This window comes from Bufo gargarizans, chromosome 11 (genome assembly GCF_014858855.1).
Source record: "Bufo gargarizans isolate SCDJY-AF-19 chromosome 11, ASM1485885v1, whole genome shotgun sequence".
Taxonomy (NCBI): Eukaryota; Metazoa; Chordata; class Amphibia; order Anura; family Bufonidae; genus Bufo; species Bufo gargarizans.
The window spans coordinates 17,242,741-17,265,468 of NC_058090.1; the positions used below are offsets into that span (position 1 = coordinate 17,242,741).

At 47.9% G+C, this 22,728-nt stretch overlaps 2 protein-coding genes across 5 annotated transcripts in view; one reads left to right on the forward strand and one right to left on the reverse strand.

Moving 5' to 3' along the window:
- Nucleotides 1-1,221: 1,221 nt before the first annotated feature.
- LOC122921916 (cyclin dependent kinase 2 interacting protein) lies at nucleotides 1,222-10,731 on the reverse strand. Of its 3 annotated transcripts, XM_044272236.1 has the most exons (6): nucleotides 10,661-10,731; nucleotides 6,719-6,881; nucleotides 3,736-3,850; nucleotides 3,526-3,655; nucleotides 2,427-2,663; nucleotides 1,222-1,338 (listed from the first exon to the last, which is right to left on the reverse strand). In XM_044272236.1, exons 1-5 carry the CDS (start codon nucleotides 10,665-10,667, stop codon nucleotides 2,461-2,463), a joined length of 618 nt encoding a protein of 205 aa, XP_044128171.1. In that variant the 5' UTR covers nucleotides 10,668-10,731; the 3' UTR covers nucleotides 1,222-1,338; nucleotides 2,427-2,460. The 3 variants fall into 3 exon arrangements, with proteins under 3 accessions (XP_044128171.1, XP_044128170.1, XP_044128173.1); XM_044272235.1 differs by lacking the exon at nucleotides 1,222-1,338 and having other exon boundaries at nucleotides 2,174-2,663; XM_044272238.1 differs by lacking the exon at nucleotides 1,222-1,338 and having other exon boundaries at nucleotides 2,174-2,663; nucleotides 10,606-10,721.
- A 74-nt stretch (nucleotides 10,732-10,805) lies between these two features.
- The window catches only part of TECPR2 (tectonin beta-propeller repeat containing 2), a 60,999-nt gene continuing 49,076 nt past the window's right edge, over nucleotides 10,806-22,728 (forward strand). The window contains exon 1 of one of the 2 annotated variants that reach the window (XM_044271569.1): nucleotides 10,806-10,935. The gene's annotated coding sequence lies outside the window, so the exon portion shown is untranslated. Of the gene's footprint in view, nucleotides 10,936-15,164; nucleotides 15,385-22,728 lie in introns of those variants that run through there. The other variant, XM_044271570.1, reaches the window with a different exon arrangement.

Here is a 22,728-nt window from a genome sequence, read left to right on the forward strand (position 1 = left end):
CTGCAAAACTACAACTCCCAGTATGCCCCAATAGCTGTAGGCTGTGTAAGCATACTGGGAATTGTAGTTTTGCAACAGCTGGAGGGCCGCAGCTTGGGCCTCCCTGCGTCAGACAATCAAGATTTCACCTAGCCCCTAGATGACTTACCATTTGAGTACTGTATTGAAAGGGGGGTACCAAGTCCAGTTCTGGGGTTAGGTGGGCATATCTCCAGGAATGTATTGTGGCGTGCTCTGTGCCGCTCATGTGAATAGCAGCCATACATAGTAATAAGATGACTAGAAAAACACCATGCGTTCCATCTAGCCTGCCCTTGTTCCCTTTCATTGGGGGGGCATAAGGCTGAGCAGGGCAAAGACGTCCCTTGGTTTCCAATGAACACACTGTAATTGTGAACTCCTGGAGGTAACAATGATATATTGTGATCAATGGATGATGGGAATGATACCTTAGGCTGTGCATTTCACCCCATCTCACTACAGCACGTTATTCTCATTCCTTATTGTAAATCAGAATTGTGCATTGATTCACGGTTACTTTCCCTATGTTGTAGGCCAGGGATCAGCAACCTTCGGCACTCCAGCTGTGGTGAAACTACAACTCCCAGCATGCACACCTCCTTGGCTGTTCTCGGGACTCCCAGAGAAGTGAATGGAGCATGCTGGGAGTCGTAGTTTGACAACAGCTGGAGTGCCGGAGGTTGCTGATCCCTGTTGTAGGCAGAGCTGCAATCTTAATTCTACTGGTTTTCTTCTACCAGGGAAAAATGCATTGTGGTAGATAAGGTATGTCTATAGCACAGCGGGGTGGGGGGGGGGGGAATTAATTGAGGATTGTGGCACATGCTGCAATTTTCGCTGCAGAATTTTTACGCAGCAAGAGCTTTGTTCAGATCTCCTCCACTCCGCTGCTATTGTGAAACACTGCAGATTGTTTTTTTTCCCCTGCATCATCTTCGCACCATTAAAAACCTAGACCAAAGCATTTGAGTTGTTAGATTCTCTTGCAAATTCCAAGTAGCCATCAGCAGAATGTTTGCTTTGGATGTGACTGAGCAGGTGCCCCCTGCAAATGAGCGTAGATAGGGGGGACCCCACCCCCTGCTATGATCAACTGTTCTCCTCTGGTAAGGACACCAGCCGCCCCCCCACTAATTGAAGGAGGCCCCTCCATTTAAGAGTTACCGTAACGTACAATAACTGAAAACTAGTACAAAAAAAATATTTTATTTTCAGAGTTAATCAGCATTTTACATTTACTCAATGAGGTAAGAACTTCTTTCTTGCAAGATGGCGGCTTTTCTAATGGATTTAGTAGATTATTTTTGCCAGGTTTGCCTGAAGTGAATCAGAAGGGTGTGTAGACTTTCGCAACTTTGTTTAAATGCATTTACAATAAATAATGAAGAAAATTGTCTTTGTTAAATCTCCTACTGTGTTGTGTACTCAGCTCCTGTGGAGGGGATGTGTGTCGCCATGGTTACAGACTACAACCCTGTAGTCTGATCCTGCACCTCCTGTGCCAGGCATCTGCAAGCTCAGGCCACTCTTGTGAAATCACAACTCCCAGCATGCACACCAGGCTGTCTCTCTTCTTAAAGAGCTTCTGTCACCCCACTAAAGTCATATTTTTTTTTGGGCTAGTTAAGTTTGTTATACTGCGATATATGAAAATATAATAGTGTTACTTACTTTCCTTCAGCAGTTTCTGATAAAAACAAACTTTTAAAATATGTAAATTAGGTCTCTACCAGCAAGTAGACGCCCTACTTGCTGGTAGCCGCCGCAAAAAAAAAAACGCCCCCTCGTCGTGTTGATTGACAGGGCCAGCTGCGATCTCCGCCGGCCGGCCCTGTCAGCATTTCAAAAATAGCGCGCCTGTGTTCCTTCGGCGCTCCCTCAGTGCGCCTGCGCCGATGACGTCACCGAAAGAGAAGACGTCATCGGCGCAGGCGCACTGAGGGAGTGCTGAGGAGGCGAGCCTCCTCATCTCAGAGCGCCTGCGCCGAATGAACACAGGCGCGCGATTTTTGAAATGCTGACAGGGCCGGCGGAGATCGCGGCTGGCCCTATTAACACGACGAGGGGGCGTTTTTTTTTGCGGCGACTACCAGCAAGTAACACTATTATATTTTCATATATCGCAGTATAACAGATTTAACTAGCCCAAAAAAAATAATAATAATACTTTAGTGGGGTGACAGAAGCCCTTTAAGTAGAACTGAATGGCGCATGATGGGAGTTGGAGTTTCAAAACAGCTGGAGTTTGCTGATCCCTTCCCTGTGCCCACTCTTTATAAATTCATTAGCACCAGGAACCACAGAGACACATAGGTTTGCACAGGAGCTGTTTACGGAAAACGGTATAACTATAATATATATCAAGACTATTTCCAAACTTGCATTATAACCGGGAGTATACATAAGTCTTGTGATGCAGAACCAGGTGTGAACATGCCCTTACAGGGGCCGGTGCCCAGTCTCCAGCAGCATGCTCTCTAATAAGACTTTTATGCTGCTCTCAACGTAGGGCTGATACAACCAGCAGGACAGATAGACCATTAACAAGTCCTGCTCTGCGGTGTGCGCTATCTCTCCGACAATGGTCTTCTTGAGGCAAATTTCTTTTTTGTACATTTCTGACATCTTTAAGGAGGTCTCGTCTGCAAAATAACAGGCAGGATCCCGAGTTATTGCCGTTCCGAGTGTACTACAGCAGCTCCAGTGCCCACGCCATTATGACGGTATAGTTGCTGTGGTGTAATATGTACATTGTGGCTCAGGGGGAGGCTAGACAGCGCTTCATGCCCGAACGACTGAGTGTTCAAGCAAGCGCTGGTCCCCTTTTGTGATTAGGCCTAGAGATGAGTGTATCGATTCGTCTCATTAGGCTACTTTCACACTTGCGGCAGGACTGATCCGACAGGCTGTTCACCATGTCGGATCCGTCCCCATTGACTATAATGGGGACGGGGGCGGAGCTCCGGCGCAGCACGGTGAAAGCCGCCGGACTAAAAAGCCTGACATGCAGTAATTTTTGTCCGGCGGCCTTTCGCCGTGCTGCGCCGGAGCTCCGCCCCCATCCCCATTATAGTCAATGGGGACGGAGCGTCGGCACGGCAAAATAGCCGCAGGACGGATCCGACATGGTGAACAGCCAGTCGGATCCGTCCTGCCGCAAGTGTGAAAGTAGCCTTAGCCAGACCTCTTCTTCTGTATAACAGGACCAGACCCGACCCGACCCGGTTCAGGAGGAGATTGACAGAACCGGGCAGAATGTCTGACCCTGTCAATCATGCCATACCTGTGGAGACCCTCCCCCAGTAGAAGTGTGGCTAATGAGATGAAGCAATTGGCTCATCTCTAATTAGCGCATATGGGCCTGCCTTCTGCTGGTGAAAGCTAAAGGGGCACACTGCTTATTTTCTGAACACTCCTGATCCTTCGTTTCTGCGCCCAGTCTCAGCCCCCAATTCCTCCTTACTGCTGCAATGCTACTAACCCCCCTCAATAGGAAATACTTACAAAATAGCATCGTAGGCCACGTATGGAAAAGTATCGGCTTTGGAGTCCCGCCACTGCACTGATAAGCTTCCAGATCCCACACCCCTTTAAATGTAGACGTTAGCTTCTCCATTTTCTGCTGCAGTTGTTGCTGGATAAAAAAAAAAAAATAAATCAGTCTGCAAAACTGAATGGGGAAAAAAAAAAAAGGCATTGTGGGAAGCAACCAACCATTTTCTCCAGCACTTCCAGTAACTCCGAGCATAGTCTTTCCAGTTCTTCTTTGTCCTTGCCTGGATTCTCATGAGCAGGCTCTGCGCCATCTGATAACATCTTCTCATATGATCTGGGAAGGAAAAAAAAAAAAAAAGTAATCCGGTTCGTGAAATGTACTATAAAGCGGAATTTTACTTATTAGTAATCGTCACACATGTCTGATATTAAAGGGGTTCTCTCACTTCAGCAAATAGCATTTATTATGTAGAGAAAGTTAATACAAGACACTTATTGCGATTGTCCATTTTGCCTCCTTTGCTGGCTGGATTAATTTTTCAATCACATTATACACTGTTTGTTTTACGACCACCCTGCAATCGTGGTCGCGCTTGTACACTATGGGAAAAAGCACCAGCCCAGACCCTGGGAGCTCACATAGGCTGGTCCTTTTTCCTATAGTGTGCAAGCACGAGCAACGCTGATGGATTGCAGGGTGGCCATAACCATGGAAAAGAGCCATGTGTAATGGGATGGAAAAAATGACTCCAGCCAGCAAAGGAAGTAATATGGATAATAACAATACATTAGTAAGGGCCTTGTATTAACTTTCTCTACATGATAAGTGACATTTGCTGAAGTGAGAGGACCCCTTTAAAAGGTGCTCCCTCCCTAGATCTGGAACATTTCCCTAATATTTGATAAAGGTCAGCTGTTCCATTACCAGTGATCTGTCTCAGGCCAGTGTAATGCAGCCATATTAAAAAGGGGTTAACAGGATAGGGGGGGGGGTTTAAGTGCCTTATCGCCATGGCTCTGACTCCTGGCGCCCCCACCAAACATGAGAACGGGGGCTCGTGTTCCCTTGTTTGAATGGAGTGCAGAAATGAATGTGTTCCTGCTTGTTCATAGATTATATTATATATCCTAAATATAGTGGATTTGATATATAATAGGCCATATTGTGTTATATTCACCATTGTGTATGTATTTTAAAGTAGGCCGAAAGAGGTTCATGGAGAGAACACAGTTCATATAATTTCTTCTCTGTAGATGTACCAGTCTGAGGAGTCATTCTTGTCTCCTTATAGATTTATGACTGAGATAAGGATATTTTCTAGACGCATCTGGTGCTAATTATCCCTACGGTTTAATGTCCATTGATAAAGCAGAAAATCTGTGATGTATAATGAACATGAAGTTTTAGTATAAGAATCAATAGGACATACGTACTGTAGTGTGTTGAATATTATGAATGCCGTCAATGCATCTATTACCATATTTCTCACTAGGAACGCATACACTCCTAAAGCATGGTGAGAAATATTTTAAGTGTAAAATGTTGTTAGTAAAATGTTATTTTAACTAACAATCAATCAACCGTTGGAGTAACAGAGGAGACACACACATGTCTGCGAGAGTACAAGGTCCATTATATTCTTATCGGTACATACATTTGAGAGTATGGGAAAAGGCTAAATGGTACCACAAAGTCTATGCCTTAATTGGTTTACGTGTCAAAGATAATCCCTTAGCTCTGATTTAGGATTCCATATATTATGTGTATAGAATGTAAGAGAAATCAGACCTGGACAGTTAACCTTAATAGTGATGATGCTAGTAGCTTATGCAATAGTGCCACCTAGGTATGAATAGGTAAAATTGCATCCTGGGTGATACAGTGACATCACAGTCATTATCATATGTACACGCCTAACCGACAATGATTGGATAGGAAGGTGTGTCTAACTGATAAGTTTGTGATCATAAACCACACACACATGAAGGGGAAAGACAACAACAGGGAGTAACAGAAACACAGAGAAACAAAGAAAGAAGGGAGAGACCCCAGAAGAAAAATCCCAATGATCAGACCGGACTTTAGAGATGACTTCCCTTAGACCAGGCATCCTTAAACTGCGGCCCTGGATATTACTGAATAAAAGATCTAATATTGATAGAGAGAATCTCTGATTGGAATATTCATTCCAAAGTCATATCAGGCTTTATAATTTATAAGTTGTGAAGCAATACTACCCGATATTGGTCATAGTTTGAGCAGAGCAAGGGTTCATATCTGTCCTTTCATTATTGTGTATATCTCATAATTGTCATCAGGACGCTTGTATTACATTTTACGTTCGAGAGGTGATTATGGAATGCTGGTAGTCGTGTTAGAGCCATCTAGTGGCGAATTTTGGGTACTGCATATCACTGTGTGTTATTGCATATTATTGAGTTTTTCTATTGATTAAGTTTTGATTGTATTCTGAGTTATTGTATAATTATTTTTTTTATAGACGCTTGTACCTTATTTTACGGATGGCACAATATAATTAAAGACTATCTTTTTTTTGGTGTGTTTTATATGTCTACCTCTAGGATCAATTCCCCTTGAAACTGTTCCTTTGATCCTATTTTTTATAGAAAGCATTTGCTTTATATCCCCGACATGCTGTATCTGGAAGCCCCATAAAAGTGGATAGAGCGGAGGGTATAAATAAGTGTCTGCCCCTGCATTAAAATATAGGAACACTGGTCCTTGTTCTATTGATTGGCAGGGAACCCAGTGGACGGACCCCTGCCTATCAGACACTACGTGAAAGGAGCAGCGGTAACGCACGAGTGCTGGCACTTCATGGGACTGATGGGGGTAGCTAAGCGCTTATACTGCAATTTCAGGGAGCTGAACAGCACCATATAACCCAATGGTGATCAATGTTTGGTTCAGTAAAGATCTGGGTAATCATGACCATAACACGTAGTCACATCACAGCATGGTCCAAGTCTCCTAAATAGGCGCCACATACTGACTGCCCCCTAGTGGTGGCTAAAGGCATACATGCATTTCTATGGAGCCTGGTTGACTAATTAAAAAAATATATAACTGCTATGAAGACGATCGCAGCAGCAGCTGGACCTCCGCCGGTCAGTGCATCATGACGTTGTAATATGTATTATAAAATTCATTTGAGAATACCCCTTTAAAAATCAAGCTTACAAGGCGCTTATTTTAAGATTGACGATCTTGCTGGCCGCACTGAATGCAGTGTCATTGCAGCTCTCCCATCTCAGCATCAGGTTGTGCCAATCCGCTGCATTGTCCTTTATCTTCCTTGCGCTGCCCGTCAGTGCCGACTTTTTAGGGGTAACAGAGGTTTTACCTGAACATAAAAAAAAAATATAAAGCAAAATGAAAAATACAGTAGAGCACAAGGGACACCTCCGAGAACCTCGTGGTCGGTGGTATTCATGGCTGTCAGACCCCCAGTCATACATTCATTACCTATCCTGGTCGACAGATGACCATGTAAAGGGTTTCCAGGATTTTTTTTCCCCCCCCCAATTCTACTCCCACCCAGTGTCATCTGTAAAGAAATCTATCCTTTCCTGCTCTCCACCGCTCTTTGGTTCCTGGGCTGTCTTCCGATCCACGTCTGTCTACTTCCACAAAGACAGGGTCACATCCGCCGCTCTAGACAATGGCTGACTTCAGCGGTGATGTACGCTATACAAGAGAAGAGATATCACATCCAGCGAGTGCCGGTCTTGTCTTGTATAGCCCCTGCAGACCAAACGTTAGGCAGACCTAAGACCAGAACTCTCCCTTTATACAGACCCTAGACTAGACCCCCCCTCTTCTTTATACAGACCCTAGACTAGACCCCCCCTCTTCTTTATACAGACCCTAGACTAGGCCCCCTCTTCTTTATACAGACCCTAGACTAGACCCCCCCTCTTCTTTATACAGACCCTAGACTAGGCCCCCCCTCTTCTTTATACAGACCCTAGACTAGGCCCCCTCTTCTTTATACAGACCCTAGACTAGACCCCCCCCCCCCTCTTCTTTATACAGACCCTAGACTAGACCCCCCCCTCTTTATACAGACCCTAGACTAGGGCCCCCCTCTTCTTTATACAGACCCTAGACTAGGCCCCCCTCTTCTTTATACAGACCCTAGACTAGGCCCCCCTCTTCTTTATACAGACCCTAGACTAGGCCCCCTCTTCTTTATACAGACCCTAGACTAGGCCCCCTCTTCTTTATACAGACCCTAGACTAGGCCCCCCTCTTCTTTATACAGACCCTAGACTAGGCCCCCCCTCTTCTTTATACAGACCCTAGACTAGGCCCCCCTCTTCTTTATACAGACCCTAGACTAGGCCCCCCTCTTCTTTATACAGACCCTAGACTAGGCCCCCCCTCTTCTTTATACAGACCCTAGACTAGGCCCCCCCTCTTCTTTATACAGACCCTAGACTAGGCCCCCCTCTTCTTTATTATACAGACCCTAGACTAGGCCCCCCTCTTCTTTATACAGACCCTAGACTAGGCCCCCTCTTCTTTATACAGACCCTAGACTAGGCCCCCCTCTTCTTTATACAGACCCTAGACTAGGCCCCCCTCTTCTTTATACAGACCCTAGACTAGGCCCCCCTCTTCTTTATACAGACCCTAGACTAGGCCCCCCTCTTCTTTATACAGACCCTAGACTAGGCCCCCCTCTTCTTTATACAGACCCTAGACTAGGCCCCCTCTTCTTATACAGACCCTAGACTAGGCCCCCCTCTTCTTATACAGGACCCTAGACTAGGCCCCCCCTCTTCTTTATACAGACCCTAGACTAGGCCCCCCTCTTCTTTATACAGACCCTAGACTAGGCCCCCCTCTTCTTTATACAGACCCTAGACTAGGCCCCCCTCTTCTTTATACAGACCCTAGACTAGGCCCCCCTCTTCTTTATACAGACCCTAGACTAGGCCCCCCTCTTCTTTATACAGACCCTAGACTAGGCCCCCCTCTTCTTTATACAGACCCTAGACTAGGCCCCCCTCTTCTTTATACAGACCCTAGACTAGGCCCCCCTCTTCTTTATACAGACCCTAGACTAGGCCCCCTCTTCTTTATACAGACCCTAGGACTAGGCCCCCCTCTTCTTTATACAGACCCTAGACTAGGCCCCCCTCTTCTTTATAACCCTAGACCTAGGCCCCTCTTCTTTATACAGACCCTAGACTAGGCCCCCCTCTTCTTTATACAGACCCTAGACTAGGCCCCCCTCTTCTTTATACAGACCCTTAGACTAGGCCCCCTTCTTACTTGATAGGCCCCCCTCTTCTTTATACAGACCCTAGACTAGGCCCCCCTCTTCTTTATACAGACCCTAGACTAGGCCCCCCTCTTCTTTATACAGACCCTAGGACTAGGCCCCCCCTCTTCTTTATACAGACCCTAGACTAGGCCCCCCTCTTCTTTATACAGACCCTAGACTAGGCCCCCCTCTTCTTTATACAGACCCTAGACTAGGCCCCCCTCTTCTTTATACAGACCCTAGACTAGGCCCCCCCTCTTCTTTATACAGACCCTAGACTAGGCCCCCCTCTTCTTTATACAGACCCTAGACTAGGCCCCCCTCTTCTTTATACAGACCCTAGACTAGGCCCCCCTCTTCTTTATACAGACCCTAGACTAGGCCCCCCTCTTCTTTATACAGACCCTAGACTAGGCCCCCCTCTTCTTTATACAGACCCTAGACTAGGCCCCCCCTCTTCTTTATACAGACCCTAGACTAGGCCCCCCCTCTTCTTTATACAGACCCTAGACTAGGCCCCCCTCTTCTTTATACAGACCCTAGACTAGGCCCCCCTCTTCTTTATACAGACCCTAGACTAGGCCCCCCTCTTCTTTATACAGACCCTAGACTAGGCCCCCCTCTTTCTTTATACAGGACCCTAGACTAGGCCCCCCTCTTCTTTATACAGACCCTAGACTAGGCCCCCTCTTCTTTATACAGACCCTAGACTAGGCCCCCCTCTTCTTTATACAGACCCTAGACTAGGCCCCCCTCTTCTTTATACAGACCCTAGGACTAGGCCCCCCTCTTCTTATACAGACCCTAGACTAGGCCCCCCTCTTCTTTATACAGACCCTAGACTAGGCCCCCCTCTTCTTTATACAGACCCTAGACTAGGCCCCCCTCTTCTTTATACAGACCCTAGACTAGGCCCCCCTCTTCTTTATACAGACCCTAGACTAGACCCCCTCTTTTATATAGACCCCCCCCCCTCCTTTTTAGACTGCAGCCCTTTTCATACAGTCCCCAGACCAGATCCCCTTCCATTCTATGGGCCTTAGAATGCACACACTGATGGAAAATGGCCATGAACAGTTTATCTGTTTTTAATGGCTGTTTTTTTCCATTGTCAATGTACCCTAAGGCCAGGCACTGACTGCCACAGCGCATATCACCCTGGTGGGGACCGGAAGTCCAGTGATGACAGTGAGGGATCCACAGAGGGGTGGGAGGCAGGTGAGTATAGCTCTCTTCACAAGTACCACTGGATGGTTGGGTGGAATTCTTAAAAAAAAAAACAAAAAAAAAAAACACAACACCAAACTTTAAAGGTCAGATTGCTGCAATCCCTCCATTTTACAGCGACTCACACACGACTAAGCGTGGCCGCGTACTGCACGGTGTAAGAACGTGGCTTATTACGGAAACATTTTTGGGTCCCCATCAGGGCTCTGACACCTGTACCCCTGATGTTTTACTGATGTAAAATTTGCGTCCATCAGAGACGAATTCCCCAACGTATACAGCAGACGCCCCTGAGGTATCGCACTGTATAGCGGCATACATCGCCCACTGGAAGTACTGTGCAGTTTTTTTTTTTATGGTGGCCCACTGCCTAGCAAAGTGCATGCTACAGAGCTTTCCTATATAGTAAAAAAAATATATATAAAAAAAAAAATACCAACACATACCCCCATGGTCAAAGTGAACGACTACAAGTCCCCCCCCCCCAAATCAGTGACATCTAACGTAATGCCACAGAGTGGACACTCGGGGAGGAACTACAACTCCCAGCAAGCGCTCACAAACGGACCTCTAAGAAAGAAGCTGAACGACTACAACTCCCAGCAAGTCTCGGAATAACTCACTCTCCATCCTGCCGGCATCTCAGGAGTCAGTGACAACCACATGACCCTCCATAGACGCCAGCGCTTCCTCCTTCCGCTTTAGAGGCGGAAGTGGGCGTGACGTCACGCCGGGCAGGGCTCCTGATTGGCCGTCTGGCTTCGGTGTTTTGGTTCTCTGGGTTAGGGGGCTGTATTTTAGCTGCGTCAGGGGCGGCGGAGCCTTGTGTGAGGGGAGGCGGGTGGTGGCGGAGGAGGAGGTCCGGGCTGAGGAGGCAGAGAGCCGCCACCTGGAGCAGGTGAGAGGGGGCTGCGGGGAGCCAGGGCTGACGTGTGTGTACGTGTATGGTCTGCTGCCTCTTTTATCTGGACCAGGGGGTCGCTGTGGGGTACCACAGGCTTCTCACCTCACCACTAACATTTTGACGTGGCTGATAGTCGCCATTTCTCCGGTGTGATTGTGGCGACCACTTGTCGGCGGTCCATCCGTCACGTGATGTGGCGTTATCGTGGACGCTGTCCCTGGGTTGTCACGGTGATGTTTTTTCGCTGTCAAAGTGTCAGACGCAGTAGTATTTGCAATGATGAGGGTTATAGTCCCCTCCGGGTTTACCCTGGGTCTAATGACAGGCTAGGAATTTTGGAAATGACCGAAATGAATCCTGATTGTGCGGCCCATGCTCAAAAGGCGGTTACGCCTATGAGGAGGCGATGGCAGAGGGTCCGGCGGCTGTAACCCCAGGTTATCGTGTGTACGGGGGCACCCAATGAGGTAAATGGGGGGGCGACTTCAGAGACCTCCGTAGGACATGGGGTGGCCATTTGGGACAGTTTCTTGAGGAGGTGGTTCACATACTGACCAACGTTTCAGACGGGACATCAGGAAGACCCCGAGGTGTCGGGGAAAGTGCTGCGCCGTAGAATGCTACAACCGTTTATATAGGACCCCCCTCCGTATTGAATTAGAATCACTGTACATTTGATCCTCCCATTGCCCATTAAACTAATACAAGCCAGACACCCCCCAAACCTCAAATATAGACCCTCTAAAGAAATGTACATATCTCTTTACCCAGATCTCACACCAGACCCCTTAATACAGACTACAAACACCCCCCCCGTATGTAGACCTCCCTGGACAAGATGCCCTAAAGTACAGACCCACAAAATGTACGCTCCATAGCCCCTGCAGACGATACCAGATTTTAGGCAGACTTTAGACCAGACCCCCCTCCATTATACAGACCCCCCCCTCCTCCTTTATACAGACCCCGGACTAGAGACCCCCCCTCCTTTATACAGACCCCGGACTAGAGACCCCCCCCCCCTCCTTTATACAGACTCCTTTATACAGACCCGAGACTAGAGACCCCCCCCTCCTTTATACAGACCCCAGACTAGAGACCCCCCTCCTTTATACAGACTCCTTTATACAGACCCCAGACTAGAGCCCCCCTCCTTTATACAGACCCGAGACTAGAGACCCCCCCTCCTTTATACAGACCCCAGACTAGAGACCCCCCTCCTTTATACAGACTCCTTTATACAGACCCGAGACTAGAGACCCCCTCCTTTATACAGACCCGAGACTAGAGACCCCCCTCCTTTATACAGACTCCTTTATACAGACCCCAGACTAGAGACCCCCCCTCCTTTATACAGACCCCAGACTAGAGACCCTTCCCCTCCTTTATACAGACCCCAGACTAGAGACCCTTCCCCTCCTTTATACAGACCCCAGACTAGAGACCCTTCCCCTCTTTTATACAGACCCCAGACTAGAGACCCTTCCCCTCCTTTATACAGACCCCAGACTAGAGACCCTTCCCCTCCTTTATACAGACCCCAGACTAGAGACCCTTCCCCTCCTTTATACAGACCCCAGACTAGGGACCCTTCCCCTCCTTTATACAGACCCCAGACTAGGGACCCTTCCCCTCCTTTATACAGACCCCAGACTAGGGACCCTTCCCCTCCTTTATACAGACCCCAGACTAGAGACCCCCCCCCCCCCTCCTTTATACAGACCCCAGACTAGAGACCCCCCTCCTTTATACAGACCCCAGACTAGAGACCCCCCTCCCCTCCTTTATACAGACCCCAGACTAGAGACCCCCCCCTCCTTTATACAGACCCCAGACTAGAGACCCCCCCCCCCCCCCCCCACACACACCTCCTGTCCCACATAGAAGGCTTATCAATAAAGTGCAGTCTTTGGGCTTGGACTCCCATATTGTTGAATGGATTAGGCAGTGGCTGAGGGACAGACAACAGAGGGTTGTAGTCAATGGAGTATATTCAGACCAAGGTCTTGTTACCAGTGGGGTACCTCAGGGATCTGTTCTGGGACCCATATTGTTTAATATCTTTATCAGCGAAATTGCAGAAGGCCTCGATGGTAAGGTGTGTCTTTTTGCTGATGACACAAAGATTTGTAACAGGGTTGATGTTCCTGGAGGGAAACGCCAAATGGAAAAGGACTTAGGAAAAGTAGAGGAATGGTCAAAAATCTGGCAACTAAAATGTAATGTTGATAAGTGCAATATAATGCACCTGGGGCGTAAAAACCCAAGAGCAGAATATAAAATCAGTGACACAGTCCTGACCTCAGTGTCTGAGGAAAGGGATTTAGGGGTCATTATTTCAGAAGACTTAAAGGTAGGCAGACCATGTCATAGAGCAGCAGGAAATGCTTGGGTGTATAGCAAGAGGAATTACCAGTAGACAGAGGGAGGTGCTCATGCCGCTCTACAGAGCACTAGTGAGACCTCGTTTGGAGTATTGTGCTCAGTACTGGAGACCATATCTCCAGAAGGATATTGATAATTTGGAGAGAGCTCAGAGAAGAGCTACTAAACTGGTACATGGATTGCAGGATAAAACTTACCAGGAAAGATGAAAGGACCTTAACATGTAGAGCTTGGAAGAAAGACGAGACAGAGGGGAAATGATAGAAACTGCTAAATACATAAAGGGAATCAACAAGGTAAAAGAGGAGAGAATATTTAAAAGAAGAAAAACTGCTACAAGAGGACATGGTTTTAAATTAGAGGGGCAAAGGTTTAAAAGTAATATCAGGAAGTATTACTTTACTGAGAGAGTAGTGGATGCAGGGAATAGCCTTCCTGCAGAAGTGGTAGCTGCAAATACAGTGGAGGAGTTTAAGCATGCATGGGATAGGCATAAGGCATCCTTCATATAAGATAGGGCCAGGGGCTACCCATAGTACTCAGTATATTGGGCAGACTAGATGGGCCAAATGGTTCTTATCTGCCGACACATTCTATGTTTCCTTTATACAGACCCCAGACTAGACCCCCCCTTCTTATTAGACTGCAGCCCTTTTTATAGTCTCCAGACCAGATCCCCTCTGTTCTTCAGACCTTGGAATGCACCCCCTTTATACAGTCCCCATTCTAGACCTTTTATTTTTTTATACAGACTAGACCCCTCAATTATACAGACCCCAGACCAGAGATACATGCCAAACAATAGCATTCAGTGATGAAGGCAGGTTCCGCCTTGGTACAGTAATGGTCGCATCAGAGTTCGCAGGAGGAATGGAGAGCGCCTACCGCCATCCTGCATAGTGCGGAGACATACAGGACCAACACCAGGTGTCATGGAATGGGGCTCCATTAGTTCCCGTGGCCGTTCCCATCTGGTATTCACGGAGGGAAAATTGACCAGCTTTCGGTACTTCTAGGACTTTGTAGAACCAGTTCTTTTGCCTTTTTTGACTCGGGAGACGTGGTGCTCTAACAAGAGAACGCCGCCACACACTGCCCGGACCACACAACCTGCTCTTCAGGGTCTCGGCAGCTCCCCTGGACCGCTCGATCACCAGATCTCTCCCCCGTGGATAATGTCTGGGACTGGATGGGGCGAGGGATCTCCAACAACCACCTTTGTCTGAACTACAACTCCAAGGTGTAAGAGCTTGTAATGACCACAGGAGGATCTCCAGCGTCTGTACGACCGCTACCTAGTATTAATGTGACCTCAACGTATGCCCTGCTAATAACCCAAAATATAGGGGCACCACCTTGGTTGTGTGATCATTGATCCAGCACCTCTAGCAGCTTATACTTCGGCAATCTCGGCTCAATCGCATTACGTTTTCCGTTTTTTTATTTTTTTTCCATTTTCCACCAGTTCATATACATGAACACGCACTTTCTATAATCGGTTAATGCACCCGCCATAGCTTTTCCAGTGCTCTGCCCTTGAGCGTATTTACAGCCATTGAGGTTTTCATTAATGTAATGGACTCTGTAAGTGACAGATTTATGGATGATGGCGTCAGCAGTCCGTAATATACTGGAGTCGGCATCGTGACGGATTGTAGGTGCCCGGTGGGTCACAGCCGTCTGGATATCGGGAAGGGTGACTCTGAATCCGCAGAGCTCTGCTGCGCTGGAATAGTGGCTGGGGGGGTGAATACTATTGCACGGGGGTGTCTGGAAGTGTTATAGCCATGAGCTGTGTACGTTTCTAGGATATTTTATGGCGCGTTCTGTGCCCATTATATGAGTCAGTGCTGCAGCGATGCATATGTGATAATTGTATATGAGTCTGGAAATGACTCCGTGTTACGTGCGCCCCTGTTCGGAGGGCTCTGCCAACTCTGTACCTACCTCATTTTTTTTATATTATTTTTTTTTCTGACCTATATGTATACATTGTGGGATGGACGTTTAAGAAGCCAGTCTTAATAACGCCTGTATGTGGCGGTGGGTCCGCCGAAGGTATGTAGAGGTGCCAGCCTGCTTGCTGTCTTACATTTAGACCATTTTTTTAGGCCTGCCGGCCCGTCCCCTTCACCGCCCACGCCACGCCCACATCTTTAGATCAGGTGTGAGCTGGGAATAGTCGCAGATTGCGGCGCAAATAGCCTTTGCGCTGCAATCTGCGACAGAGATACGCCTAATATAGGCATATTTCCGGATAATAAATGACCCCCCTTTGTTTTATAACTCTACTATGATTTCTCGTACAGATCTAGAGAGAGCAGAAAAGTTTTTTTTTTTTTTTTGCCAAGACCTTTGCTCTTCACCCATGCTTCTGCTTTACACTGCAGCTCTGCTTCTTTAAATTGTTCAGGGACAAGGAAAACATAAGCAAAAGGCTGTCTAGTGAGAGAATAGGTTGTATGAATGACAGCTGATACAGACCGCGCCGGGCTGACTGATCCAGTGTCCATTCATCCTATGTATTTCGGGGTCCGCTGCGGGAGAATAGGCGACTTGTTGTTGCAGGCAGCTGTGTGACAGGTCCTGTCCATTGTCCCCGGGGAGGGTTGTAATTGGAGGGCAATTATTTGGTGTAATGAATAGTTTTCTTTACAATCCATGACCTGGGGGCTCCCCTCCCCCGGCCGGTGATTAGATTTTAGTCCAGTCGTCCATTGTGGGTTCAGTATTTGGTCATTGCTTTAGGTTCCACTTTGATCTTGCCTGTTCCTAGATTTACAAGAAAGGCCTAAAAGGCTACTTGTCCCAGACTTTCGGATGCGATTTTGTGCTGTTGTTCAGGTCAAATGTTGATGCCGACAGAAAATCTGATCTGCTATATTGGATTTTTTTTTTTCCTGCTATTACCCGGTTTTCATCTCTTAGGGTTACACGTATGTGACACTGCGGACCCCCAGTCATACACATCTGTAGTAACATGGAAACTGGCGGTGTAAAGATGCCGCTGATTAAGACCTCCTGCACACGACCGTATAGTTTTTTCAGTGTTTTGCGGTCCATTTTTCAGATCCGTTGTTCCGTTTTTCCATAAGGCATATACAGTAATTATATAGATAAAATTGGGCTGGGCATAACATTTTCAATAGATGTTTCCGCAAGGAACGGAAACAGAAGACATGCAGATGCATTTTCGTATGTGTTTCGTTTTTTTGTGGACCCATTGACTTGAATGGAGCCACGGAACGTGATTTGCGGGCAATAATAGGACATGTTCTATCTTTAAACGGAACGGAAAAATGGAAACTGAGTACATTCAGTTTTTTTGGCGGAACCATTGAAATGAATGGTTCCGTATACGGAATGCAAAAAACGGCCAGTAAACGGGGGAGGAAAAACGGTCGTGTGCAGGAGGCCTAACTGGCAAACGGGGTAATATGATCGTTTGTGCGCTCACCAAAATCATTGTGTCCTCTAAAAGCCTCTGCTAAAGAATGGTTCTGTTTGGGACGAGCGATGGCGTTTGGCTGCGTTCACATCTCCGTAGAGATGCATGGAGAGGAGTATTTGTCAGGCCGAAACCCGTCAATTCTGCCAGAAAGAGGCAGGATCCCATTATAGTCAATAGAGATCCAGCGGTGATCTGTTGAATTCCAGCAATGCCGGATCAGGTGGTCGGAAACCTTCACCACGTATGTGAACGCAGCCTTAGTGATCACTCCTGCCCATTCACTGCAGGTAAAGGCAGCTTTTCCCCGGCGCCTCCACAACGGCATTCACAGGAGGGTGTCCCCGCCTCCAGGACAGGAAACAACGAGGAAGCACAGGATTTAAGGAGCCTCCTCCCCTTACCTTACCAGTCGTTGTTTCCTGTCCTCGGACGTGCGTGGAAGCCGCTCCTGGGGTCATCCAGGAAATTGAATACCGCACCGGCCTGGTCCCTTCCCTGTTGTTCAGGAGGGTCGGTGCAGGGATTGAGAGACTCCGGGGACGCATTGCCTCCCCTCCTCGATCCTGCGGAGTAAGCCCTGTCTTCAGGCATCCCCGGGCTTGCGAGTCCGTCGGAACTCGCGCGGGATCTGGCGTGGTGACGTCAGCGGAGCGAGATCTCCTTGGGCAAGAGGTTCTCGCGGGACGCTCCTGCGCGCGGCGGGAGATTTAAAAAGAGCAATCATATCCTCCTGCGCCGGTGATTTGCAGAGATGCCTTCCAGCGACAGAGAGTCGTCCAAACGCTCCGGAGATCCCGCTGTCTCGGCCCTCAGCCCGGTAAGCCTCCTCCCAGGGGGGAGTAATCCCTATTTCCTTTTGTCCTTCCTAGCAGTAGGTTTATACAGGTTATGGGATCCCGAACCCCCCCCCCCCCTCTACACGCTGGGTGTCCGTAGTTCACTATACTGACCCCTCACCACCATTACTCCGGGTCCCTCTTTGGCCTATACAAAGTTTGTTTTATTCCCTTAGGACAGTGAGTCCAGGAAGCTTAAAGCCAAAGGGGATTCGGGGCGCCGGAAGTGTGGTGGTTGCCGTAAGGGCCTGGTGTCGGACCCAAAAAAGTCCCTCTGCCCTAGATGTATTGAAAAGGTTATCGCTGAAGAATCCCCTTCCTTCGTGGAGTCCATGCGAACCCTCATTAGAGAAGAGATTAAGGCTGCAGCTGACTCTAGACAACTGGCACCTTCCCCTGGGCCTTCCCGTTCCCTAAATCTGGAAATATCAGAGCAGGTGGATCTGGATGAAGGGGAGTTGCAGGATGATCAGGTCTCCTTATCCTCTGAGGAGGCCGCAGGGAGGCCTATGTGCTTTCCCGAGGAAACACAGTCCCTACTGAAGGATATTAAATCTACGCTGGGATTAGAAGATGTCAAAGAGACTCAGTCCCTTCACGATCAAATCTTTCAGGGCTTGGGGGAGAAAAAGAAGAGATCCTTCCCCATCCACAATAACCTCAAAGCCCTTATTTCCAGGGAATGGAGGGATCCTGATAAAAGGTGGACTGTCTCGGCCGCCTTTAAACGCAAGTACCCCTTTTCGGAATCTGACTCTGATTTGTGGGACAAAACTCCCAGAATAGATGCGCCAGTGGCCCGTATTTCTAAAAAATCCTCGCTGCCCTTTGAGGATATGGGTCTCCTGAAAGACCCAATGGACAAAAAATGTGAAAACCTACTAAAGAAATCCTGGGAGACAAATACAGCAATGTTGCGCCCCAGCATAGCGTCCACTTGTACGGCCAGAACCCTCTCGGTTTGGCTAGACCAGCTTGAGAGCAATCTGTCGGGGGGTACGTCCAGAGAGGAGATCTTAAACTCTCTTCCCTCCCTGAAAAGAGCATCCAATTTTTTAGCAGACGCCTCGGCCGACTTGGTTAGACTCTCTGCAAGGAGCAGTGCTCTGGCCAATGCGACCCGTAGGGCGGTATGGCTCCGTTCATGGACTGGGGACGCAGGTTCTAAAAACCGCCTGTGCTCCATCCCATGTGAGGGGGATAGATTGTTCGGCTCCGCCCTGGACGATATTCTGGAGAAGGCCTCCGATAGGAAAAAAGGTTTCCCCTCTGATAACCGTTTTTACCAACAGAGACGCTCCTTTCAAAGTCAAAAAAGGGCAAGATCTGATCAGAGTAAAAGGGATGGCTCAAAAAGATGGCAACCTTCCAGGGGTAGAGGAAGAGGATACCTTCCTAAGCCAGAAACCTCTACCCGCCCTACCCAGTGACACGCCAACCCAGGTAGGAGGCAGGCTAAAGCAATTCTCCTCCGCCTGGCAAGAAATTCACGCCTCCCCTTGGGTCACTCGTACCGTAAAGGAGGGCCTAAAGCTAGAGTTTGTTTCCCCACCCCCAAGTCTTTTTTGTATCAACCAAAGGCAACAGCCCGACAAACAGGCATCCCTAGAGTCAGAAATAACTACCTTAATCCTCAAAGGAGTGCTCATCCCTGTTCCGGAAGAACAACACGGCAAAGGCTTCTATTCCCCTATATTTTTGATAAAAAAACCAAATGGCTCCTTTCGCCTGATAATAAATTTGAAGTCCTTAAACAAATCCATCGTTTACAAAAGATTCAAAATGGAGACCATAAAATCTACCACTCAGATCCTTCCGCAGGACTGCTTTATGGCTACCGTCGACCTTCAGGACGCTTACTACCACGTCCCAATATACCACAGGCACCAGCGTTTTCTGAGGATCGCAATTTATTATCAGGGAAGATTGTCCCATTTTCAGTTCACAGCCCTTCCTTTCGGCCTATCCTCTGCCCCCAGAGTTTTTTCAAAAATAATGTCAGACGTCATGAAGTTCCTTCACCTTCAGGGGGTACAGATCGTCCCGTACCTGGACGACTTTCTGGTGTTTGCGGAGTCGCGCCAACTTCTACATTCACGCCTCAAACAAATCCAGGACTGTCTTACAACTCTAGGGTGGATAATAAATCCCAAAAAATCAGACCTTATCCCCAGTCAGGAAAAAGTGTTTTTAGGGGTGCTGTTGGACTCAAGGCGTCTAATGTCCTTTCTTCCTCAAGACAAACAGTCTCACTTAATCCAGACTGTGTCTCTTTTTTCCAGCAAAGATCGGTCCTCGATAAGAGACATCATGGCGGTACTGGGACTGCTAACAGCCGCAATCTCGTCAGTAAGGTGGGCCCAGAGTCACACAAGAGTCCTTCAGACCTTTCTCCTATCTTCATGGGACGGAAAGAACTCGTCTCTAGACAGAAAGGTTCACGTTCCCAGACAGGTAAAACAGTCACTAACCTGGTGGAGAGTAAAAGGGAACCTGAGCATAGGAGTTCACTGGCGCCCAAGAGATGTCATGGTCATTACAACAGACGCCAGCAACTCAGGGTGGGGAGGTCACTCTTCAGGAGCGGTAGTTCAAGGATCCTGGGGAAGAGACATGCAGGACGCCTCCTCAAATCTAAGAGAGCTGTCAGCTGTCCACAGAGTTCTCCTTTCCCTTTACAAAATTCCCTCTCCAAGACACGTAAGAATATTAACAGACAACACTACAGTCGTGGCGTACATAAACAAACAGGGGGGAACCAGAAGTCGCTCACTGGCGGAAGTGTCAAAGGGCATTTTTTGTTGGGCAGAAAGAAACCTTCTGTCCCTTTCGGCGGTGCATATCAAGGGGGAAAAAAATGTGGTGGCCGATTATCTCAGTCGACACCTCTTAAGGGAGGCCGAATGGTCTTTAAATCACCGCGTCTTCAGCCAGATCTGCCGAATGTGGGGGACCCCAGTGTTAGATCTGTTCGCCACCAAAAGCAACAAGCAGGTCAGAAAGTTCTGTTCCCTCTCGCAAATGGATCACCCGGTATGGCTAGACGCCCTCTCCAGGCCGTGGCCAAGACAGCTCCTTTATGCCTTCCCTCCATTCAGCCTCATTTCAAGGGTCCTGGTAAAGGCTCAGGAAGAAGGGGTCCACGTAATTATGGTGGCCCCCTTCTGGCCAAGTAGGGCTTGGTTTCCACTCCTGCTCAGACTGTCAGCCGGTGTTTATTGGACACTGCCATCAATCCCGGACCTACTCCACCAGGGACCAATAAATCACCCCAGTGTAAATCAACTCAGTTTGACGGCCTGGAATCTGAACGCCTCCTGCTAAAACAGAAGGGTCTGTCGGACGCAGTCATCTCCACGATGCTCAAAAGCCGGAAACCGGTAACTTCCCGGATCTACCTGAGAACCTGGAATGCTTTTTTGTCCTTCTTGGGAAGTGTAGATTCTCCTGATGTTCCTCAGGTCCTCCAGTTCCTGCAAGCGGGGCTAGAAAAAGGCCTCCGTCCATCAACTCTGAAGGTTCAGATTTCCGCGCTCAGCGCCTTCCTGGACGTAAAACTAGCAGATTCCCCTCTGATCAAACGGTTTTTGAGGGGGGCAGGAAGAACTTCGATCCTCCCTCGTCCAGTGGTTCCTCCCTGGGATTTGGGCCTGGTTCTTTCTGCTCTCACTACTCCTCCGTTTGAGCCAATTGATGAGATCCCTCTAAGGCTCCTCACCATGAAGACGGTTTTTTTAGTTGCCATAACCTCTGCCAGAAGAGTGGGGGAAATTCAAGCTTTCTCTTGCAAGCCTCCCTATCTTACAATTCTGGATGATCGTATAATCCTCAGGCACTGTCCAGCCTTTCTCCCAAAGGTGGTATCCAGATTTCATCGTGAGCAGGAAGTCTCCCTACCCTCTTTTTTCCAGTCTCCTTCTAATGATTCGGAAGATACTCTCCATAATCTGGACGTCAGGAGATCAGTCCTTTCTTACCTTCAGGCCACTAAACCGCTTAGAAAATCGGACCATCTCTTTTTACAATTCCAGGGCCCTAATAAGGGGCAAGCGGCTAGCAAGTCAACCATAGCTAGGTGGATTAGGAACATAATATCCTCTGCCTATGTTACCAAGAACTGTCAGCCGCCGGAGGTACTAAAAGCTCATTCTACAAGGGCAGTAGCCTCATCCTGGGCAGAAACGAAGGCAGTCCCTCTGGAACAGATCTGCAGGGCCGCCACATGGGCCAACCCTATGACTTTTTTTCGGCACTATAAGCTAGATGTAGTAAGGGATCAGGACTTGTCCTTTGCTCGAGAGGTCCTATCTAGTGTGGCCCCCCCCTAATATTGATTACTCTGTTAATCCTCCTGTGAATGCCGTTGTGGAGGCGCCGGGGAAAAGGGTAAATTACTCTTACCGGTAATTGGATTTTCCAATAGCCTCCACAACGGCATTGGGTTCCCTCCCAAGCTTTAAATGTAAATGAATGATGTAATTTGTTTACTATAATATATAATTTGTTATGCATCACTTCTGTGTCCTCTCTTATTGACTGGTAAGGTAAGGGGAGGAGGCTCCTTAAATCCTGTGCTTCCTCGTTGTTTCCTGTCCTGGAGGCGGGGACACCCTCCTGTGAATGCCGTTGTGGAGGCTATTGGAAAATCCAATTACCGGTAAGAGTAATTTACCCTTTCTGCTCCACTGACGAGCGGGCAATTGATTCCGGGTCATATAAAAGGGCCTTAAAGGGGTGTTCCGGTTTTAGAATGTTACCCCCTATTTACAGCTCGGGTATCTCCGGTGCTCCCATAGCGCATTTCCGTGCATTTCAGGGGGCCCCACGGGGTACAGGGCTCCCATTTTTGTGATCAATGGGGGTCCCAGCAGTAGGACTCCCACCGATCTGATAGTTTATCCCCCTGTGGATAGGGGATAACTTTCTATAACCAGAATACCCCTTTAAGAGGAAATTTATCAAACCCCTACACCTGTTTTCTGCTGTTTTAACCTGGTTTTGTGACTTTTTTTTTTTTTAGATGCTTGTGCAAATTTATAATTTATTTTTTATTTTTTTCACAACTGCCTTTTTTATTTTTTTTTACTTCACCCTCACCAGGTTTCCGAAAAGGGA